The following is a 17,514-nucleotide window of genomic DNA, read 5'->3' as shown; positions in this document are numbered from 1 at the left end:
GGAGCCCCCTCCTTCTCGGAGGGGGCTTCTGTCTACACCACTGGGTAAACCAATAGCTTCCTTGGCAGCCATGGACACGAATGGCCAGCCCCCACCAGGACTCCACGGACACCTTGTGCCTTGGTGCCCAGGGGACTCTGGAGCCATCAGCTCCTCCTCCTCAGCTCCTCAGCCTTTGGAGACAGTCCCAGAAAGCAGGAGAAATAGCTGCAGGCTTGCCAGATGCCCACAAACATCCCAGGCCAGAAATCCGGATGCGGGGAAGAAGCCGCGGCTTCTCAGGGAGCCGTGCGGACCCTTGGGACCCAAGAGGCCTGGGGAGAGGTGGCCGCTGGACGAGGTGGGGGATGCCCGGAGGCGGCGGCTGAAGGGAGACCACCAGTCATCCGGGGGTTATCACAGCTGCGAGTGACAGGAGCGACCTCCCAGGACAGGTGGGCAGCCAGAGGCAGGTCAGAGGAGCCTGGAGGCCAAGGGACAGCGACCCCGGGGGACTTGTCACCCGAGCTTGGGCTGCAGGTCGGCCAGAGGGCCCACGAGTAGCCACAGTAACGGCGGCTCAGAGGGTGGGGGGACACCGGCTCTAACTGCTGGTCTGCCTAGAAACGGACCTCGGCCCAGCCAGGTGGTGCTGGCGCTGGCGGGGCCACACCCGGTCCCCACACAAGTGCCTGGTGTTCCGGGGACAGGCCAGGTGCAACCTGCTGAAATATTTTGCTGTTCAACCTGTCTGCGATCAATTCCTTCCAAACTGGTATCTTCAAAGTCATCAGCCTGCCTGCTTATTTCTATCGTCACATGAAATTAGGGCCCAAAGAGTCCGGGTCTGGACGGAGGCCGGAGCACATCCCCAGGCCTTGCCCAGCTGTCACCTCTGCACAGACACTGGCTGGGTGGACAAGAGCTGGCGAGGAGGCAGGGCCTGCCCCCTGTGCCCGCGAGCGTCTCAGAGGCGGCTCAGGCTTTACTGGGCTCCTGTCCTGCTTGGGGGTCTCCGCCTCTGCAAACTGCTTCCCCACCCACGCCCGCCGGCCCGCCCGAAGGCCCCCCAGGTGCTGGGTGGTCACCTCCCGCCACCGCATCGCCCAGCCTGGCCTAGGGGCCCAGCCCTGTCCCCGACAGAGCAGCCAGAAGACCGGGGAGGCGGCGGCCCTCGGGGGGACAGGGACCCCCGCCCACACTGCCCCCGTTGTCAGGGTCGGGCGCAGGGTCACCCACCGCCAGGGCGTCCTGCAGCCGCCGCCGCTCCTGCAGCTCCCGCTGCCAGCGCTCTGTCACATCCCTCAGGGACTGCTCCAGACGCCCCGCCTCCGCCGAACAGGCTGCTGCAGGCAAGGTCACCCCGTCGGAGCGGCTCCCGAGGGCCCGGCCCCTTCCACCAGCCCTGGGTCCAGTGCGCTGCAGGCTGGGCCCTTGGCAGCCAGGGCACCAAAATACAGCCTGTGCCAGCCTCAGGGAAGGCCCTGGGTCTCAGGACAGTGGCCATGGACGCTCATCTCCATCCTGATGGCCTACACCATGGTCTGGACAGGGGTGGGGGGCACAGGGTGGGTTCCTGGGGTGCCATGGTGGGGCAGGGGGCACTATGTGGGCTCCTGGGGTGCCATGGTGGGGCAGGGGGCACTATGTGGGTTCCTGGGGCGTCATGGTGGGGTGGGGGGTACTAGTGGGTTCCTGGGGTGCCATGGTGGGGCCGGGGGCACTATGTGGGTTCCTGGGGCATCATGGTGGGGGCCCTTACACAGAGGGCCCTATTCAGCCACAGGTTAAGGTCAAGAGGTCAAGCGGTCACCCAGAGAGCAGGGACTCAGCCCTGCCCGTGAGCTGTCAGGCCCCCAGCACTGAGGGGGCTGGATGCCCAGGCCCCAGGCGGGCTGCTCGCGGCATCTCCGGTCGGGGTCTGTCTTACCCAGCAGAGCCTCGCAGTGGAGCTGGGCCGTCTGGACGGCCTGAACTATCTCAGAAAGACAGTCCCGATACTCCTCCCGGTAACTCTGGAGAAGCCCCCGAGAAGAGGACCGAAGCGCCTCCATCTCTCGTTTCAGCTTCTGCAAAACAAGGACCCACAGGACTAACATGATGGGCATGGCTGCTGCTCATCACAGCGCACTCACCGGACTTCCACAGGGTGAGGACACAGCCCGCCCCGGCACAAGGCACAACCACACACGGTCGATCAGACCCAGATCTGGTCAGGCCGTTGTCCTCAACCCAGACCCAGGCACGCTCGCCAGGCACACAGACACGCCCCGGCTCCCTCCCAGCACTGAGCCCAGACCTGGGGTCTGCACTTCACAAAGCAGCCTGGGTGGCTTTACACACTTGTGCAGCTGAAGTGCTTAAGAAAATCAGGTCTTTCACCAGCTTCCGTAGGAAGCGCAGCCCATGGCCCAGTGGAGAGTTCGCCGTAACGATTTTCCGCCTGCTGTTTACTTCCTGCGACAGGGGGCTCCCCTCCCGGGAACAAAGCTCTAATCTACTCCCCAGGCGTGAGAACAATGCCCGCCTGGGTTATAAACGTGCACAGCGGAATTCCAGGCACACAAACACTGGATTCCAGAGCCCCGGGAACAATGCGACAGCCCAGCTGAACAGCACTGAAATAACTTGGAGGTATGCTGGCGCGAAGACCGGTCCATGAAGTGAAAGGACGGAGGTGCTGCCCTTTAATACCAAACGCTTAACTCATGGAGCCCTAACTGGGCTGAAACACACGTTCTTGGTCCCTTTCCTAAGTCTTTCTGGCTATAAAGTGGGGACCGTTTCAGTGTGTTTAGGAAACATTTTCATAAAACATCAAAACTAAATTGAATTAAATTATTTTCACTTTGTGGAACGCAGATAAAGTTATATACTTCACTGAAGGATGGATTAATTTTACCCAGTTGGAAGAGAATGAAGAATTAATTCCATACAAACCCATTCTAAATAAACTAATGCAGCTCATGCTGGGGGCGGGGCGGGGAACCACCCCAGGGCAAACTAACCCTATTAACAGATGGTGCTTCTATTGCTGCAATGATGATCTTTTTTCCTTCTAATCTTTACCCAGGTCACACTGTTTGTAACAAAAGGGGAACAGCGCTGGAAAGGCACCCACCCTGGAGAATCGCCGGCGGACTGTGTGCCTCGCCCCCCGCTCCTGCCAGGAGCCGCAGTGCTTTAAAGGAGGTGCTCTCTTGGATAATCTGCTGTGCTGCTGCTAACTTGCTTCAGTCGTGTCCGACTCTGTGCAACCCCATAGACGGCAGCCCACCAGGCTTCCTTGTCCCTGGGATTCTCCAGGCAAGAACACTGGAGTGGGTTGCCATTTCTTCTCCAATGCATGAAAGTGAAAACTGAAAGTGAAGTCGCTCAGTCGTGTCCGACTCTTAGCGACCCCATGGACTGCAGCCTACCAGGCTCCTCCATCCATGGGATTTTCCAGGCAAGAGGACTGGAGTGGGGTGCCATTGCTGTACAAACACCATTTAATGAGATGTGTACGAGCCAGTTTTCTAACATTTGACGCGAAGCGTGGGTGAGAGCAACTGTGACGTATGAAATTCCACAACCAGGAGCATGCAGCACTCCGCCTTGCGGCCAAGACGCGTTTCCTTCCTGTCTCTGCACGAGGCCTCAATCGGACTCTGAGGTTTAGCCTTCTCTTTAGTTTCGGAAAGCAGAATGCCCACGGTGAACTGCGTCTACTACTGATTATAAAAATGGGAATCATTTTGTCGTTTAATAAACAAGACCACGCAGTCGCCTGTGATGGAAAGTCCACACATAACACCCTGTGGGGCTTTGCTTCCTGAAACGAAGGCTGCTTGTGATTCCATGAGAGTGGATCGTCAGGCTTCCCTGGTGGCTCAGTGGTGGAGACTCCACCTGCCAGTGCAGGAGACAAGGGTTCGATGCCTGCCCGGGGAGGATCCCACATGCCGCAGGGCAGCAACGTCCGTGAGCCACAACTGCTGAGGCTGTGCTCTGGAGTCTGGGAACTGCTACCGCTGAGCCCCTGAGCCCAGCTCCTGGGGCTGGTGCGCCCTGGAGCATGTGTCCACAGCAGGAGAAGCTGCTGCAACGAGGAGCCCGAGCACTGCAACACGGACTCCGGCCTGAGCTGCTGGTGGGGAGGCCAGAGGCTCCCATGGTCTCTGGTGGGGCAGGGCCCACTTGCCACAACTGGAGAAAAGGCCGAACAGCAACAAAGACCCAGCACAGACAAAAATAAACAAGAAAGTTATTTTAAAAGAGCAGATCCACCGTGATAAACCACAATGGAAAAGAATATTTAGAAACCCGAACGTGCGAATGTGAGTGAATCACTTCTCTGTACAGCAGAGACTAATGCGACATTGTCAGTCAACTAAACTCCCATAACACAAACGCCGCCACAGCTGCTGCTGCTGCGTCGCTTCAGTCGCGTCCGACTCTGTGCAGCAGGCTTCCCCGTCCCTGGAATTCTCCAGGCAAGAACGCTGGAGTGGGCTGCCATTTCCTCCTCCAGTGCATGAAAGTGAAAAGTGAAAGTGAAAGCAGAGCACATCTATCTTGACCCGCACGACTCACACAATTCCCTAGAAAATAACCACTCTCTCGACTGAACACAAACGCTCCTCCCGCGAGTGAAGACGGACCCCAGGGAGTCCTCACCTGGGCAGCGAGGCAGAGCCGGGTCAGGGCGGAGAGAGAGTGTCCTCGCCAGGGCATCTGCTCCCTGAGAAGTGCGTGTGTCTCTGCCCTGCGGTCCCTTCCGGTCACTTCCCAGGACTGTGGCCCAGAAGAGAGGAAAAGACAACTTAGAGCATTGGGACAGACACAGGGGCCTTTTCTCTGACGGAGACACTTCCTGATTGTCCGCAGGATGCCAATCTGCCCACCAGGAGCCACTGCCCAGGCCACAGGCAAGCTCAGGGGCCACAGGGCATCAGTTTAGTCGCTCAGTCGTGTCCGACTCTTTGTGATCCCATGGACTGCAGCACGCCAGGCTTCCCTGTCCATCACTAACTCCCAGAGTTTATTCAAACTCATGTCCATTGAGTCGGTGATGCCATCGAACCATCTCATCCTCTGGCGTCCCCTTCTCCTCCTGCCCTCAATCTTTCCCAGCATCAGAGTCTTTTCAAATGAGTCAGCTCTTCGCATGAGGTGGCCAAAGTATTAGAGCTTCAGCTTCAGCATCAGTCCTTCCAATGAACACCCAAGACTGATCTCCTCTAGGATGGACTGGTTGGATCTCCTTGCAGTCCAAGGGACTCTCAAGAGTCTTCTCCAACATCACAGTTCGAAGAAATCAATTCTTCAGTGCTCAGCTTTCTTCATGGTCCAACTCTCACATCCATACATGACGACTGGGAAAACCACAGCTTCAACTGTATAGACCTTTGTAGGCAAAGTAACGTCTCTGCTTTTTAATACGCTGTTGAGGCTTGTCATTGCTTTTCTTCGAGGAGAAGCGTCTTTTAATTTTATGGCTGTGGTCTCTGTTTGCAGTTCTCCCCAGAACTGCCAGCAGTGATTCTGGAGCCCAAAAAAACAAAGTCTGTCACCGTTTCCATTGTTCCCCATGGATTTGCCATGAGTGGTGGGACTGCAGGGCACCGGCCACCGAAACAAGCCTGCAAGGACCAGGCTGGGCGAGCAGGGCCCAGGTCAGCGCTGCTTCAGGGGCAGGGCGGGCGCAGCGGGAGCAGCAATTAGGAGGCCCCGGGGTGAGGGGAGCAGCCCACGGCCGGGGGCCCAGCGGGGGAGCCCAGAGGCCCCCACCATCTCCAGCGGGGGCGGGGCCTGCGGGCGACTCCCTGGAGGAGCCACAGGTGGTGGACGTCGAGGAGGACTTGCAGCCCAGGCGCATGTTCTGAAAGCTCACGCTGGTGCCTGCGGGGAGGACGGGGGGAAGGGGACAAGGCGCTCAGACTGCGGACGGCGGGCCCTCGTGGTCTGGACGTCAGAGCATCACCGTGTGAACAGCGATGGGTCAAACTCTCAGGATGGGACGGAAACACGGGCTCCGGCCTGAGCCGCGGGCGGGGAGGGCAGGGAGGCCCCGGGCACAGCCAGCCAGCTTGGGCTTCCCTTCGTTCCGTTTGACTCCCACGGGCTTCTCTAGGTGTTCGCGCTCTCACACTACGTCCTCACGAGCCAGCGGACGCTGCAAAGTTTCTCCGCAGAACAGCAAGCTCACGTCCCCACGCAGTGAGAACGCGTGGTTAAACCACCCATGACCCCGCCTTACCACCTGCCTGGGAGACAGACACACAGCTCAGAAGCCACATGAGAGGTGGGCGCGCACTCCACTCCATCAGCGGAAACCGCTGCTTGTCTTCTGGGGCCGGGCAGAGGGCAGAGGAGATGGCCGGGGGTCCGGTGGGGCATCCCGGTGAGGACACAGGCCCGTCCTGTCCGGAGAGTGTGCTGGGGGCCCACACCCGGCTGGTGGGACTCCAGCCTCTGGGCAGGGGCACAGGGGACACTGGAGGTAATGCCATTTGCAGGGGGCACCAGGACAGAGGCCCCGAGGCGTGTGCTTGGAAGAGGGCACATGGACCCCGGAGGCCGGGCAGGACCGAGCGAGGGCGGGACCAGACGCTGAGCTCTGGGCAGAGGCCAACCGCCCAGGGGATGGGGCTCGGCAGCTGAGCAGCCGGTCTCGCGGGAAGGGCAGCCCTGCCCGGAGCGCCAGGGGACGCAGCTGACACAGTGTCAGACCCCGGAGGGGAGGAAGCCCCCACTGACACCAGAGGCCAGCGCCCCTGCCAGGACGAGGGGCCAGGTGGCAGGGCTGGAGGAGCAGAGGCTGGGGAAGAGGGAGGAGGTTTCAGATGTTTCTCAGGGAGGGCGACCCCCAGGGAGAGGGAGAGAACCAGGAGTCAGGCTGGATGAAGACCAACACGAACACAGGGCCCCTCGGGCAAAGGACACGGGGCTCGTCCAGGCGACTGCGAAACGAACACGGGAGTGAGTGTGAATCCTGGGAGGGCCGCAGTCCCACCATCGGGACGACAGCTGTCTCGGCCTGCACGGCAGGGGGTGAAAATGAGACCACCGTTTCGTGGCAGGTCCTTGAGTGCTGGACACACTGGCGCAGACACAGAGTCTGCTCCCACCGAGGCCGGGGGCTGAGCCAATGGTGTCGGATGCCGTGACAGAATGGGGGATGTGGGCCACAGAGACTGAGATTTTTCTGTCAATTTTCAGACAAGAATACAGGGACTCATAAATGCTCGAAATTTTACAGGCTGTATCTGACATTCTATATCTAATGATCTTACATGTAAAACAAGCAAAAAAAATTGTCTCAATGACAAACTGGAAAAATGGTTGGCATTCCGAAGCTCTCCCACTGGTGGAACGAGCTGTGGTCCTGGAGAAGACACTTGAGAGTCCTTTGGACTGCAAGGAGATCCAACCAGTCCATCCTAAAGGAAATCAGTCCTGAATATTCACTGCAAGGATTGATGCTGAAGTTGAAGCTCCAATACTTCGGCCACCTGATGCGAAGAACTGACTCATTGGAAAAGACCCTGATGCTGGGAAAGACTGAAGGTGGGAGAAGGGGCGACTGAGGATGAGATGGCTGGATGGCATCACTGACTCGATGGACCTGAGTTTGAGCAAGCCCCGGGAGCTGGTGACGGACAGGGAGGCCTGGCGTGCTGCAGTCCATGGGGTCGCAAAGAGTCGGACGCGCCTGAGCGGCTGCAGAACAACCACTGGGGCTGATGGTGCAGACACACGTGGAAACCCCAAACACGTGCCGGGAGTTTATTCTCAGGTGTGAGCAGCCCCGGCCACAAGGGATTCCAGGCAGTGACCTGCCGGGGCAGCCTGAGTCCAGGACGATGAGGCCGGGGAAATGCCGCAGAATGAGTTCAGGGTGTCACCTTCCATCAGTTCAGGCCAGCTGGAGGCCGAGAGAAGCCATACAATAAGTGTGCTCAGAAGCTCCAGAAAATCACAGACTTGAAGGGGAGCTAATAAATTAATATGCGCTTTGTTTAAAGCTAGTGTGACTAGCCCTAAATTAACAGGCAGTTTTAGTGTGACTACATTTTTTCAGTGAAACAACAGGGTTATCTGCAGGGCGCCGGGAGCCTGAAGCTTGCTTCCCCCGGGGATGGTCGGGGGCCCTCCAGGGAGCGGGAGTGATTCAATGGGGGTGTCTGGATTTTCTGTTGCCGCTGTAACTATGCACCCCAAGCTGGGAGGCTGGACTGCGCCAACGTTTTCCTCCCGTCCTGAGGCCAGCCTTCCAAGACCCAGGGCAGAGCTGCGTGCCCTGCGAGGCCCAGGGGGGCCCTCCCCTCCACTGGTCCCGATGTCGTCAGGCCCCTCTTCTTGAGTCTTCCGCATTTCCCTCCTTTGTCCTCTGTCACCGCTGCCTCCGTCCTACAAGGCCCCACCCCAAATCCAATCCCGTCTGCAGAGGTCTTATCCCTGGTCAAGGTCACGTCCACAGCATCCAGAATTAGGAGGGAATGGACATCTCTGGGGGCCACTTTCCAGCTGACCAAAGGTGGCCACAGCCAGTCACGTAGGAATAAGCAAAGCAGGATCCGCCAGCGTTCCCCATGTGTCAAAGTGAAGGACAAATCTGCAAGAGAAGTTGGGCAGCACTGCTTTGAGCGCTGCCTCCTTTTTCTCTGGCTGTGGTGAGGGAGGCAGATGACGCGGGTAGAATCACACACAGGTTCGTCTTCGGGGCGGAAGGGAGAGGTCGACAGCTGACTGCGGTGCTGGGATTGTAGCCGTGAGCTTACTGAACACCGGACCATACGTTTCACCCGAGTGAATGTCTGGTACCTGCGTAAGTCCTCAATAAAGCTGGCTTTAAAAGCACAGGCAGCTTGTTAATTTATTACTTCCTAAATACTCATGAGCACAGAGATAATAGAAAGTCAGACCTACAGATGGTTCAGCATAAGATACTTTAAAGGGTCCTTGCTGGGGGAAGAAGAGCATCTCAACACTTTCTTCTGCAGAGCCTGAAACAAATCTGGACGCTGAGTCACCACACACCGGACATAATCCATCCCAACCGCGAGACAGGTAAGAGTATTACCTCCGCCAGTTTCAGGTGAAGAAGAGCGTTCTCCGTTTCCAGCTCAACTATTCTCTCCTCTTTGGCCTACAACCAAGGATCCAGAAAGCAAACGACCAGCGTCAGTGACAGTCACCAGCAGCTGCCTCCACCCCCAGAACGATGGCTCACACACAAGGCTGCAAGCTCTTGGCCGGCAAGGAGGGGAGCAGGCGGTGGCGGGGGCTGGAGGGCCACCCGGGACCCTGGTGGACCCCCGGCCCTTGTCTGCGACCCCGGGGCCCAGGTGAGAGCCCCAGACCAGCAGCTAGGGGCTTGCTAGAAGCCCAGAATCTGGGACCCTCCCATCCCAAATGGACCCAAGTCTGCATTTCAGTACGTTCTCCAGGTCACGGTGGGCACACGCAAGCTGGAAAGGCAGGACTCCACAGACGCTGCTCATCAAAACCCACTGCTTCTTCCCTTTTATTCACTTACTCAGAATACACTTGTTAGAAACCGACTGTGTGCCAGGGGACCTTCCAGGGGCTGTGGAGTCAGCACCCTTGTGGGGTAACTCACACACCCGTGGATGGAGCCGGTGAGCGGAGAGAGTAGCAGCTCCGCTAGAACTGAAACAGGCAATGTGAGCTCCGACAGGCCACTCCCTGGAGGCGGGCGGGTGAAGGGGGGAGCCCGTGCAAAGGCCATGTGGCAGGAGTGAGCTTAGCAAGCGCAGGCACAGAGGGAAGGCCAGTCAGCCTGGGGCACGGCAGCGAGGGTTCCCTGACCCCTGGAGGGAGGCGTGAGCAGGCAGGAAGGAGCTGCAGAGCTCAGGGCGGAGGAGTCTCAGTATTAGCCACGCACGGATGCTGAGAGCACCAGCTCCTTGGGGGTCTGGGGGAGAGGACAGTGCCAGCTCCCGGGAAGGCGGGTTCAGGCGGGGCCCTCCCACTGGGGAGCCTTCCTTCCCCCAGGCTTTGACGAGCAGCTCACAAGGAACCCGGTCAGTTCAGGACATGTGAACTTTGTGGACATGTGAACTCTATGTGACTGCTGAGAAAACCCGAAACCTGGAGCCATCTAGATTTCTGTTATCCAACGCAGTCAATTTTACCTCTTAAAAAACAACGCCTCAAATATTTCCCTGAGAGTTCGCTTAATCCTAAGATCCCACCAGCTCTTACCTCGACAGGTGCAATGGTCAACGCCCACCCCCAACTGCAGCTGTCCTAAGCGACAGCTCACACACCACTCGCCCAGCTGAGTGGACGATTCAGAGACTCTAAGTACATTCATAGCTGTGCGACAGTCGCCAAAACTAACTTTAGAATCTGTTCACCACCCCTAAAAGAAACCCACATCATCACCCGTGACTCGCCACACCCAGCGCTGGGAAACCACTCACTCACTTCCAGTTCCTGCATTTCTGCCAGTTCTGGACACTGTAAGTAGAGTCATACGAAGTGGGGTCCTCTGTGACAGGCTTCCTCCCCTCAGCACACATTTTTAAGGCGTAACTGCATCGCGGCATGTTTCAGCATCTCGTTCCTTTATTGCCTGATACTATCCCATTGTTTGGAGGGGCCACACCTGTCATTCACCAGCTGAGGGCCAGCGGGGTGGCCTCCCCTCTTTGGCTGTCATGAAGGGGGCTGCTCCGAGAGTCCCTCCCTTTGCTGAGGACGCTCTCCTCAAGCTTGCGCGTGCCCTAGGACTGGCACTGCACGCAGGACCCGTCTGCAGCCGGTGGAGGAAACGCCGGGTTGCATTCATTTCACACCCCCACCCGCAGCGTGCGTGAACTCCGGGTCCTCTGGCCCGCCCAGCTGCCCTCTGTTTTTCTGATGACAGTCCTCCAGGGAGTGCGCAGCAGCACCTTGCTGGGGTCTGGCCTGGATGTGCCTGGTGGCTGGTGGCCCCGAGCACTGTTTCAGAGGGCAAGCCTTACCCACCCTCAGGGGGCAAATTCCCTCCAAAACATCTGGTCATCTTTGCTGATACCGCTCACTGCTATGGAGTAGAAACACCACTGACTTCTGTGTATTGACCGTGTATCCCACCACCTTGCTGAGCTCGTCTTGTTCAGTTGCAAAGTCATGTCCGACTCTTTGTGACCCCATGGTCTGCAGCACGCCAGGCTTTCCTGTCCTTCACTATCCCCTAGAGCTTGCTTAAACTCATGTGTATTGAGTCGGTGATGCCATCCAACCATCTCACCCTCTGTTGTCTCCTTCTCCTCCTGCCTTCAATCTTTCCCAGCATCAGGGACTTTTCCAATGAATCAGCTCTTCACATCAGGTGGCCAAAGTATTGGAGTTTCAGCTTCAGCATCAGTCCTTCCAATGAATATTCAGGACTGATTTCCTCTAGGATGGACTGGTTGGATCTCCTTGCAGTCCAAGGGACTCTCAAGAGTCTTCTCCAACACCACAGTTCAAAAGCATCAATCCTTCAGTGCTCAGCTTTCTTTATGGTCCAACTCTCACATCCCTAAATGACTACTGGCAAAACCATAGCTGACCTCACTTTTTAGTGCTAATAGTTTTTTAGGTGTTTTTTTGGTGGGGGGACGTGTGAATTCCTTAGGGTTTTCTGTGTATGAGATCATGTCATGTACAAACAGTCTTCTTTCCTGATCCACATGCCACCCCCCCATTATCTTATCTAATCATCCTGACTAACGCTGCCAGGATGAGACTGGACACAAGCGGGGACGACGAGCACCTTCCTCTCATTCATCATTAAGGACAAGGCCTGATGGTCGCTGTGGGTTTGCACGGGTGCCCTTTATCAGGTTGATGGATTCCTCTCTGTTCCTAGATGGCTGAGTGCTTTTTCACGAAGGGGAGCTGAATATTGTCAAATGCTGTTTTCTGGGTTGATTGAAATAAGGGTGGAGGTTTTGGCCTTTATTCTAGTGATGTGGTTTATTACATTAACTGATTTTTGTTGCTAGACCAACTCTGCGTTTGGGGGTAAACCCAACTGCAGTTTAGTGATGATGTATAACCCTTACCCTTTATGTACACTGCTGGGTTCCGTTTGCCAATGTTTGTTAAAGTTTGAATCTAGATTCGTAAGAGACTCTGATCTGTAGATTCCCTGAGGTACTTATGTGTGGCTGTGCTGTCAGCGTGATCCTGTCCTCACGGAGCAGGAAGCGTCCCTTCCTCTTTTATTTTCTGGAAGTTTGTGAAAGACTGGAGTTAGCTCCTCTGTAAACATTTGGTAAAAATTGCCATTGGAGCCATCTGGGCCTGGGCTTTACTCTGTGAGGGTTTTTTTCATTTATTAATCTCTTTACTTCTTCCAGCTCTGTTGACATTTTCTAGTTCTTCCTGAATCAGCTTTGGCAGTTTTGTCTTTAAAGCATTTGACCATTTCACCCCAGGTATCTAATCAGTCCGCAGTGCTGCTCACAGTATTTTCGTATAATCCTTTTTATCTCTGCAAGGTTGGCAGTCAAGCCCTCTTTTATTCTTGATTTTATTAACGTGAGTCTTCTCTCCATCAACCTAAAGCCTTGTCAATGTTGTGCATCTTTTCCAGGAGCCAGCTTCTGCTTTTGATGATTCTCCCCATAGCTTTCCTTCTGTCTATTCCTCTTATTTCTGTTCTAATCTTTAGTGTTTCCATCCTTCTTCTAGGTTGGGTCTCATTTTCCTTATCCAGTGTGTCCTGAGGTGAGGTTAGGTCATTGGCACGAGATCTACCTTCTTTTTAAAATATAGGTGCTTAAATAAATTTCCTTTTAAGCTCTGCTTTGGCTGTATCCCATAAATTTTGGTGTGTGGAACCTTAATTTTCATTCATCTCAAAATATTTCCTAATCTCTTTTTGGATTTCTTCTTTAAATTGTTGGTTATTTAGAAGGTGTTTTTAATTTTTACATATTTGTGAATTTATCAAAGTCCTCTCTGTCATTAATTCCTGGCTTCCCTCTATTGCAATATGATAACATACTGCATCTGATTTCTGCCCGTTTCAATTTATTGAGGCTTGTTTCACGGCCTTGCATGCTGCCAGTCCGGGGCCCACCCTGCCCACCACACAGCCCCGCTAAGGTCACCCCCAGGGCAGGTCATTCCTGAACCCCTGACCCCACTCGCACCTCCCCAGGACTTGGTTCCACCTGCTCTGAGGAGACACTCTGGACCCAGGTGAGGCCCACGGTGGGTCTCAGAATGGCCGACCACACCCTGGAGCCCCATCAGTTCCTTTCCGAGCTGACATTTACTTTGTGAGTATGAATTTAACTCAGATGACCATTATATCTACCACTATGGGCAGGAATCCCTTAGAAGAAATGGAGTAACCCTCACAGTCAAAATGAGTCCGAAATGCAGTACTTGGGTGTAATCTCAAAAACGAGAGAATTATCTCTGTTTGTTTCCAAGGGAAACCATTCAATATCCAAGTCTATGCCCCGACCACTGATGCTGAAGAAGCTGAAGCTGAATGGTTCTATGAAGACCAACAAGACCTTCTAGAACTAACATCCAAAAAAGATGTCCTTTTCATTATAGGGGACTGGATGCAAAAGTAGGGAGTCGAGAGACACCTGGAGTAACAGGCAAGTTTGGCCTTGGAGGACAAAACGAAGCAGGGCAAAGGCTAAAAGAGTTTTGCCAAGAAAACACACTGGTCATAACAAACACCCTCTTGCAACAACACAAGAGACGACTCTACACATGGACATCACCAGATGGCCAATACTGAAAGCAGATTGATTATATTCTTTGTAGTCAAAGATGGAGAAGCCCTATACAGTCAGCAAAAATAAGACCAAGAGCTGACTGTGGCTCAGATCATGAACTCAGTAAGGAGTTCAAAATTTAGACTTGAAGAAAGTAGGGAAAACCACTAGGCCATTCAGGTGTGACCTAAATCAAATCCCTTATGATTATACAGTGGAACTGACAAACAGATTCAAGGGATTAGATCTGATAGACAGAATGCCTGAAGAAATATGGACGGAGGTTCATGACATTGCAGAGGAGGCAGTGATCAAGACCATCCCCAAGAAAAAGAAATGCAAAAAGGCAAAATGGTTGTCTGAGGAGGCCTTACAAATAGCTGAGAAAAGAAGAGAAGTGAAAGGCAAGGGAGAAAAGAAAAGATATACCCATCTGAATGCAGAGTTCCAAAGAATAGTAAGGAGAGATAAGAAAGCCTTCCTAAGTGAACAATGCAAAGAAATAAAGGAAAACAATAGAATGGGAAAGACTAGAGATCTCTTCAAGAAAATTAGACATACCAAGGGAACATTTCATGCAAAGATGGGCTCAATAAAGGACAGAAATGGTATGGACCTAACAGAAGCAGAAGATATTAAGAAGAGATGGCAAGAATACACAGAAGAGCTCTACAAAAAAGATCTCAGTGACCCAGATAACCACGATGGTGTGATCACTCACCTAGAACCAGACATGGTGGAATGTGAAGTCAAGAGTGCCTTAGAAAGCATCACTACAAACAAAGCTAGTAGAGGTGATGGAATTCCAGTTGAGCTATTTCAAACCCTAAAAGATGATGCTGTCAAAGTGTTGCACTCAATATGCCAGCAAATTTGGAAAACTCAGCAGTGGCCACAGGACTGGAAAAGGTCAGTTTTCATTCCAATCCCAAAGAAAGGCAATGCCAAAGAATGCTCAAACTACCACACAATTGCACTCATCTCACACGCTAGCAAAGTAATGCTCAAAATTCTCCAAGCCAGGCTTCAGCAGTACACGAACCATGAACTTCCACATGCTCAAGCTGGATTTAGAAAAGGGACAGCATATTAAAAAGCAGAGACGTTACTTTGTCAACAGAGGTCCATCTAGTCAAAGCTATTGTTTTCCAGTAGTCATGGATGGATGTGAGTTGGAGTATAAAGAAAGCTGAGCACGGAAGAATTGATGCTTGTGAATTGTGGTGTTGGAGAAGACTCTTGAGAGTTCCTTGGACTGCAAGGAGGTCCAACCAGTCCATCCTAAAGGAGATCAGTCCTGAGTATTCACTGGAAGGACTAATGCTGAAGCTGAAACTCCAATACTTGGTCCACCTGATGTGAAGAACTGACTCATTGGAAAATACTCTCATGCTGGGAAAGACTGAAGGCGGGAGGTAAAGGGGGTGACTGAGGATGAGATTTTGGTGTTGACCATCTGGTGATGTCCATGTGTAGAGTCTTCTCTTGTGTTGTTGGAAGAGGGTGTTTGCTATGACCAGTACGTTCTCTTGGCAAAACTCTATTAGTCTTTGCCCTGCTTCATTCTGTATCCCAAGGCCAAATTTGCCTGTTACTCCAGGTGTTTCTTTACTTCCTACTTTTGCATTCCAGTCCCCTATAATGAAAAGGACATCTTTTTTGGGTGTTAGTTCTAAAAGGTCTTGTAGGTCCTTAGAACCATTCAGCTTCAGCTTCTTCAGCGTTACTGGTTGGGGCATAGACTTGGATTACTGTGATATTGAATGGTTTGCCTTGGAAACGAACAGAGATCATTCTGTCATTTTTGAGATTGCATCGAAGTACTGCCTTTCAGACTCTTTTGTTGACCATGATGGCTACTCCATTTCTTCTAAGGGATTCCTGTCTGCAGTAGTAGATATAATGGTCATCTGAGTTAAATTCACCCATTCCAGTCCATTTTAGTTTGCTGATTCCTATGGCAGAAAGTGAAGAGGAACTAAAAAGTCTCGATGAAAGTGAAAGTGGAGAGTGAAAAAGTTGGCTTAAAGCTCAACACTCAGAAAACTAAGATCATGACATCTGGTCCCATCACTTCATGGGAAATAGATGGGGAAACAGTGTCAGACTTTATTTTTGGGGGCTCCAAAATCACTGCAGATGGTGACTGCAGCCATGAAATTAAAAGACGCTTACTCCTTGGAAGAAAAGTTGTGACCAACCTAGATAGCATATTGAAAAGCAGAGACATTACTTTGCCAACAAAGGTCTGTCTAGTCAAGGCTATAGTTTTTCCTGTGGTCATGTATGGCTGTGAGAGTTGGACTGTAAAGAAAGCTGAGTGCTGAAGAATTGATGCTTTTGAACTGTGGTGTTGGAGAAGACTCTTGAGAGTCCCTTGGACTGCAAGGAGATCAGTCCTGGGATTTCTTTGGAAGGAATGATGCTAAAGCTGAAACTCCAGTACTTTGGTCACCTCATGCGAAGAGTTGACTCATTGGAAAAGACTCTGATGCTGGGAGGGGGTTGGGGGCAGGAGGAGGAGGGGACAACAGAGGCTGAGATGGCTGGATGGCATCACTGACTCGATGGACGTGAGTCTGAGTGAACTCAGGGAGCTGGTGATGGACAGGGACGCCTGGCGTGCTGCGGTTCATGGGGTCGCAAAGAGTCAGACACAACTGAGTGACTGAACTAAACTGAACTGAACTGAGGATGAGATGGTTGGATGGCAGCACCGTCTCGACGGACATGAGTTTGAGCAAGCTCTGGGAGTTGGTGATGGACAGGGAGGCCCCGTGTGCTGCAGTCCATGGGGTCGCAAAGAGTCAGACATGACTGAGCGACTGAACAGCAACAATATTCCTCTTCCTCAATTGCGTGTCCCCCGAGGGCCGGGGAGACAGCCTACTCCTCTTGCCTGATCTCTGACATTTAGCCCAGGGCTCAGAAGACAGTCAGTAAAGTGGGGGTGGGGCGTGGAGGGAGAGACGTCCCTGGAGGGGGGACACTGAGACCCTTCGGGGGTGGGGATGGGGAAGGCAGTGAGCGGGGAGGCGGGGATGCCCACCGCTGGCCCCAGGCGGGGGTGGAGCTTCGGTGGCGGGGCGGGGCTCAGCGATCAGCCAAAACCGCTGGGGCTAAGTGGTGCCTTGAGTTGAGGGGCGGTGGGGTGCAGGTGGCCTGGGGTCCCGGGTCCCTCACCTGCAGTTGACGCTGCAGCTGCCTCGCCCGCAGCTCCCAGAAGCACCCCCAACGGCTGCTCCGCACTGGCATCGTCTTGGCCTGTGGGCCGTGGGTGGTTGCCAAGGCGATGCGGGTGCGGGGCGGGGCGGAGTGAGTGGGGTGGGAGGGGGGCGCGCGGGTGGACGTGTAGGGGTACCGGGGGGAGGGGGGGCAGTTTGGGGGGGGGGCGTCCAGGGGGGCAGGGGTCCTGGCAGGAGGGGCCCCGGGGGCAGGAGGGGCCCGGGCTCTGTGGCCCACACCTGCCCGGAAGGATGACGCGCAGTGACCGTCGGGCGCAGGGCCGCGTGGATGGAGCGCGGAGATGTGTCTTCTGGCCCCAGGGCCCGGCGGACAGGGCTCGGAAGGCTCTGGGCCGGGCCGGGTCGGTGGGGACAAGGACCCCTGCCCCTCACCTTCTGCGCGGTGACCTGCCTCCAGCCCTGCGTCCTGAGCACTGCAGCTGCGGCAGCTCCTGAGCAAACTGCTGCCCCCGTGGCTTGGGGGCGTCCCAGCCCGAAGGGCGTCTCCACACACAGCGGAGATGAGCTGGCCACCGCTGGACTCTGGGCCCTCCATGCTGGGTGCCCCCGGGAGGGTGACTGCGAGA

General features: G+C 54.4%; 1 protein-coding gene across 5 annotated transcripts in view; it reads right to left on the bottom strand.

Moving 5' to 3' along the window:
- Nucleotides 1–17,514, bottom strand: part of KIF25 (kinesin family member 25) — a 45,284-nt gene extending 27,770 nt beyond the window's left edge. For 2 of the 5 annotated variants that reach the window (XM_061428575.1, XM_061428578.1), the window contains exons 1-5: nt 16,887–17,514; nt 9,047–9,112; nt 4,639–4,755; nt 1,910–2,048; nt 1,219–1,325 (exon numbers count right to left, since the gene is read on the bottom strand). In XM_061428575.1, coding sequence (XP_061284559.1) covers nt 1,219–1,325; nt 1,910–2,048; nt 4,639–4,755; nt 9,047–9,112; nt 16,887–17,483 — 1,026 coding nt within the window. In that variant the 5' untranslated portion in view covers nt 17,484–17,514. Of the gene's footprint in view, nt 1–1,218; nt 1,326–1,909; nt 2,049–2,278; nt 2,635–4,638; nt 4,756–9,046; nt 9,113–16,886 lie in introns of those variants that run through there. The other 3 variants (XM_061428576.1, XM_061428577.1, XM_061428579.1) reach the window with 3 other exon arrangements.

This window comes from Bos javanicus, chromosome 9 (genome assembly GCF_032452875.1).
Source record: "Bos javanicus breed banteng chromosome 9, ARS-OSU_banteng_1.0, whole genome shotgun sequence".
Lineage (NCBI taxonomy): Eukaryota > Metazoa > Chordata > Mammalia > Artiodactyla > Bovidae > Bos > Bos javanicus.
The sequence above is the reverse complement of the archived record's forward strand: the minus strand, read 5'-3'. Positions and strand labels throughout refer to the sequence as shown.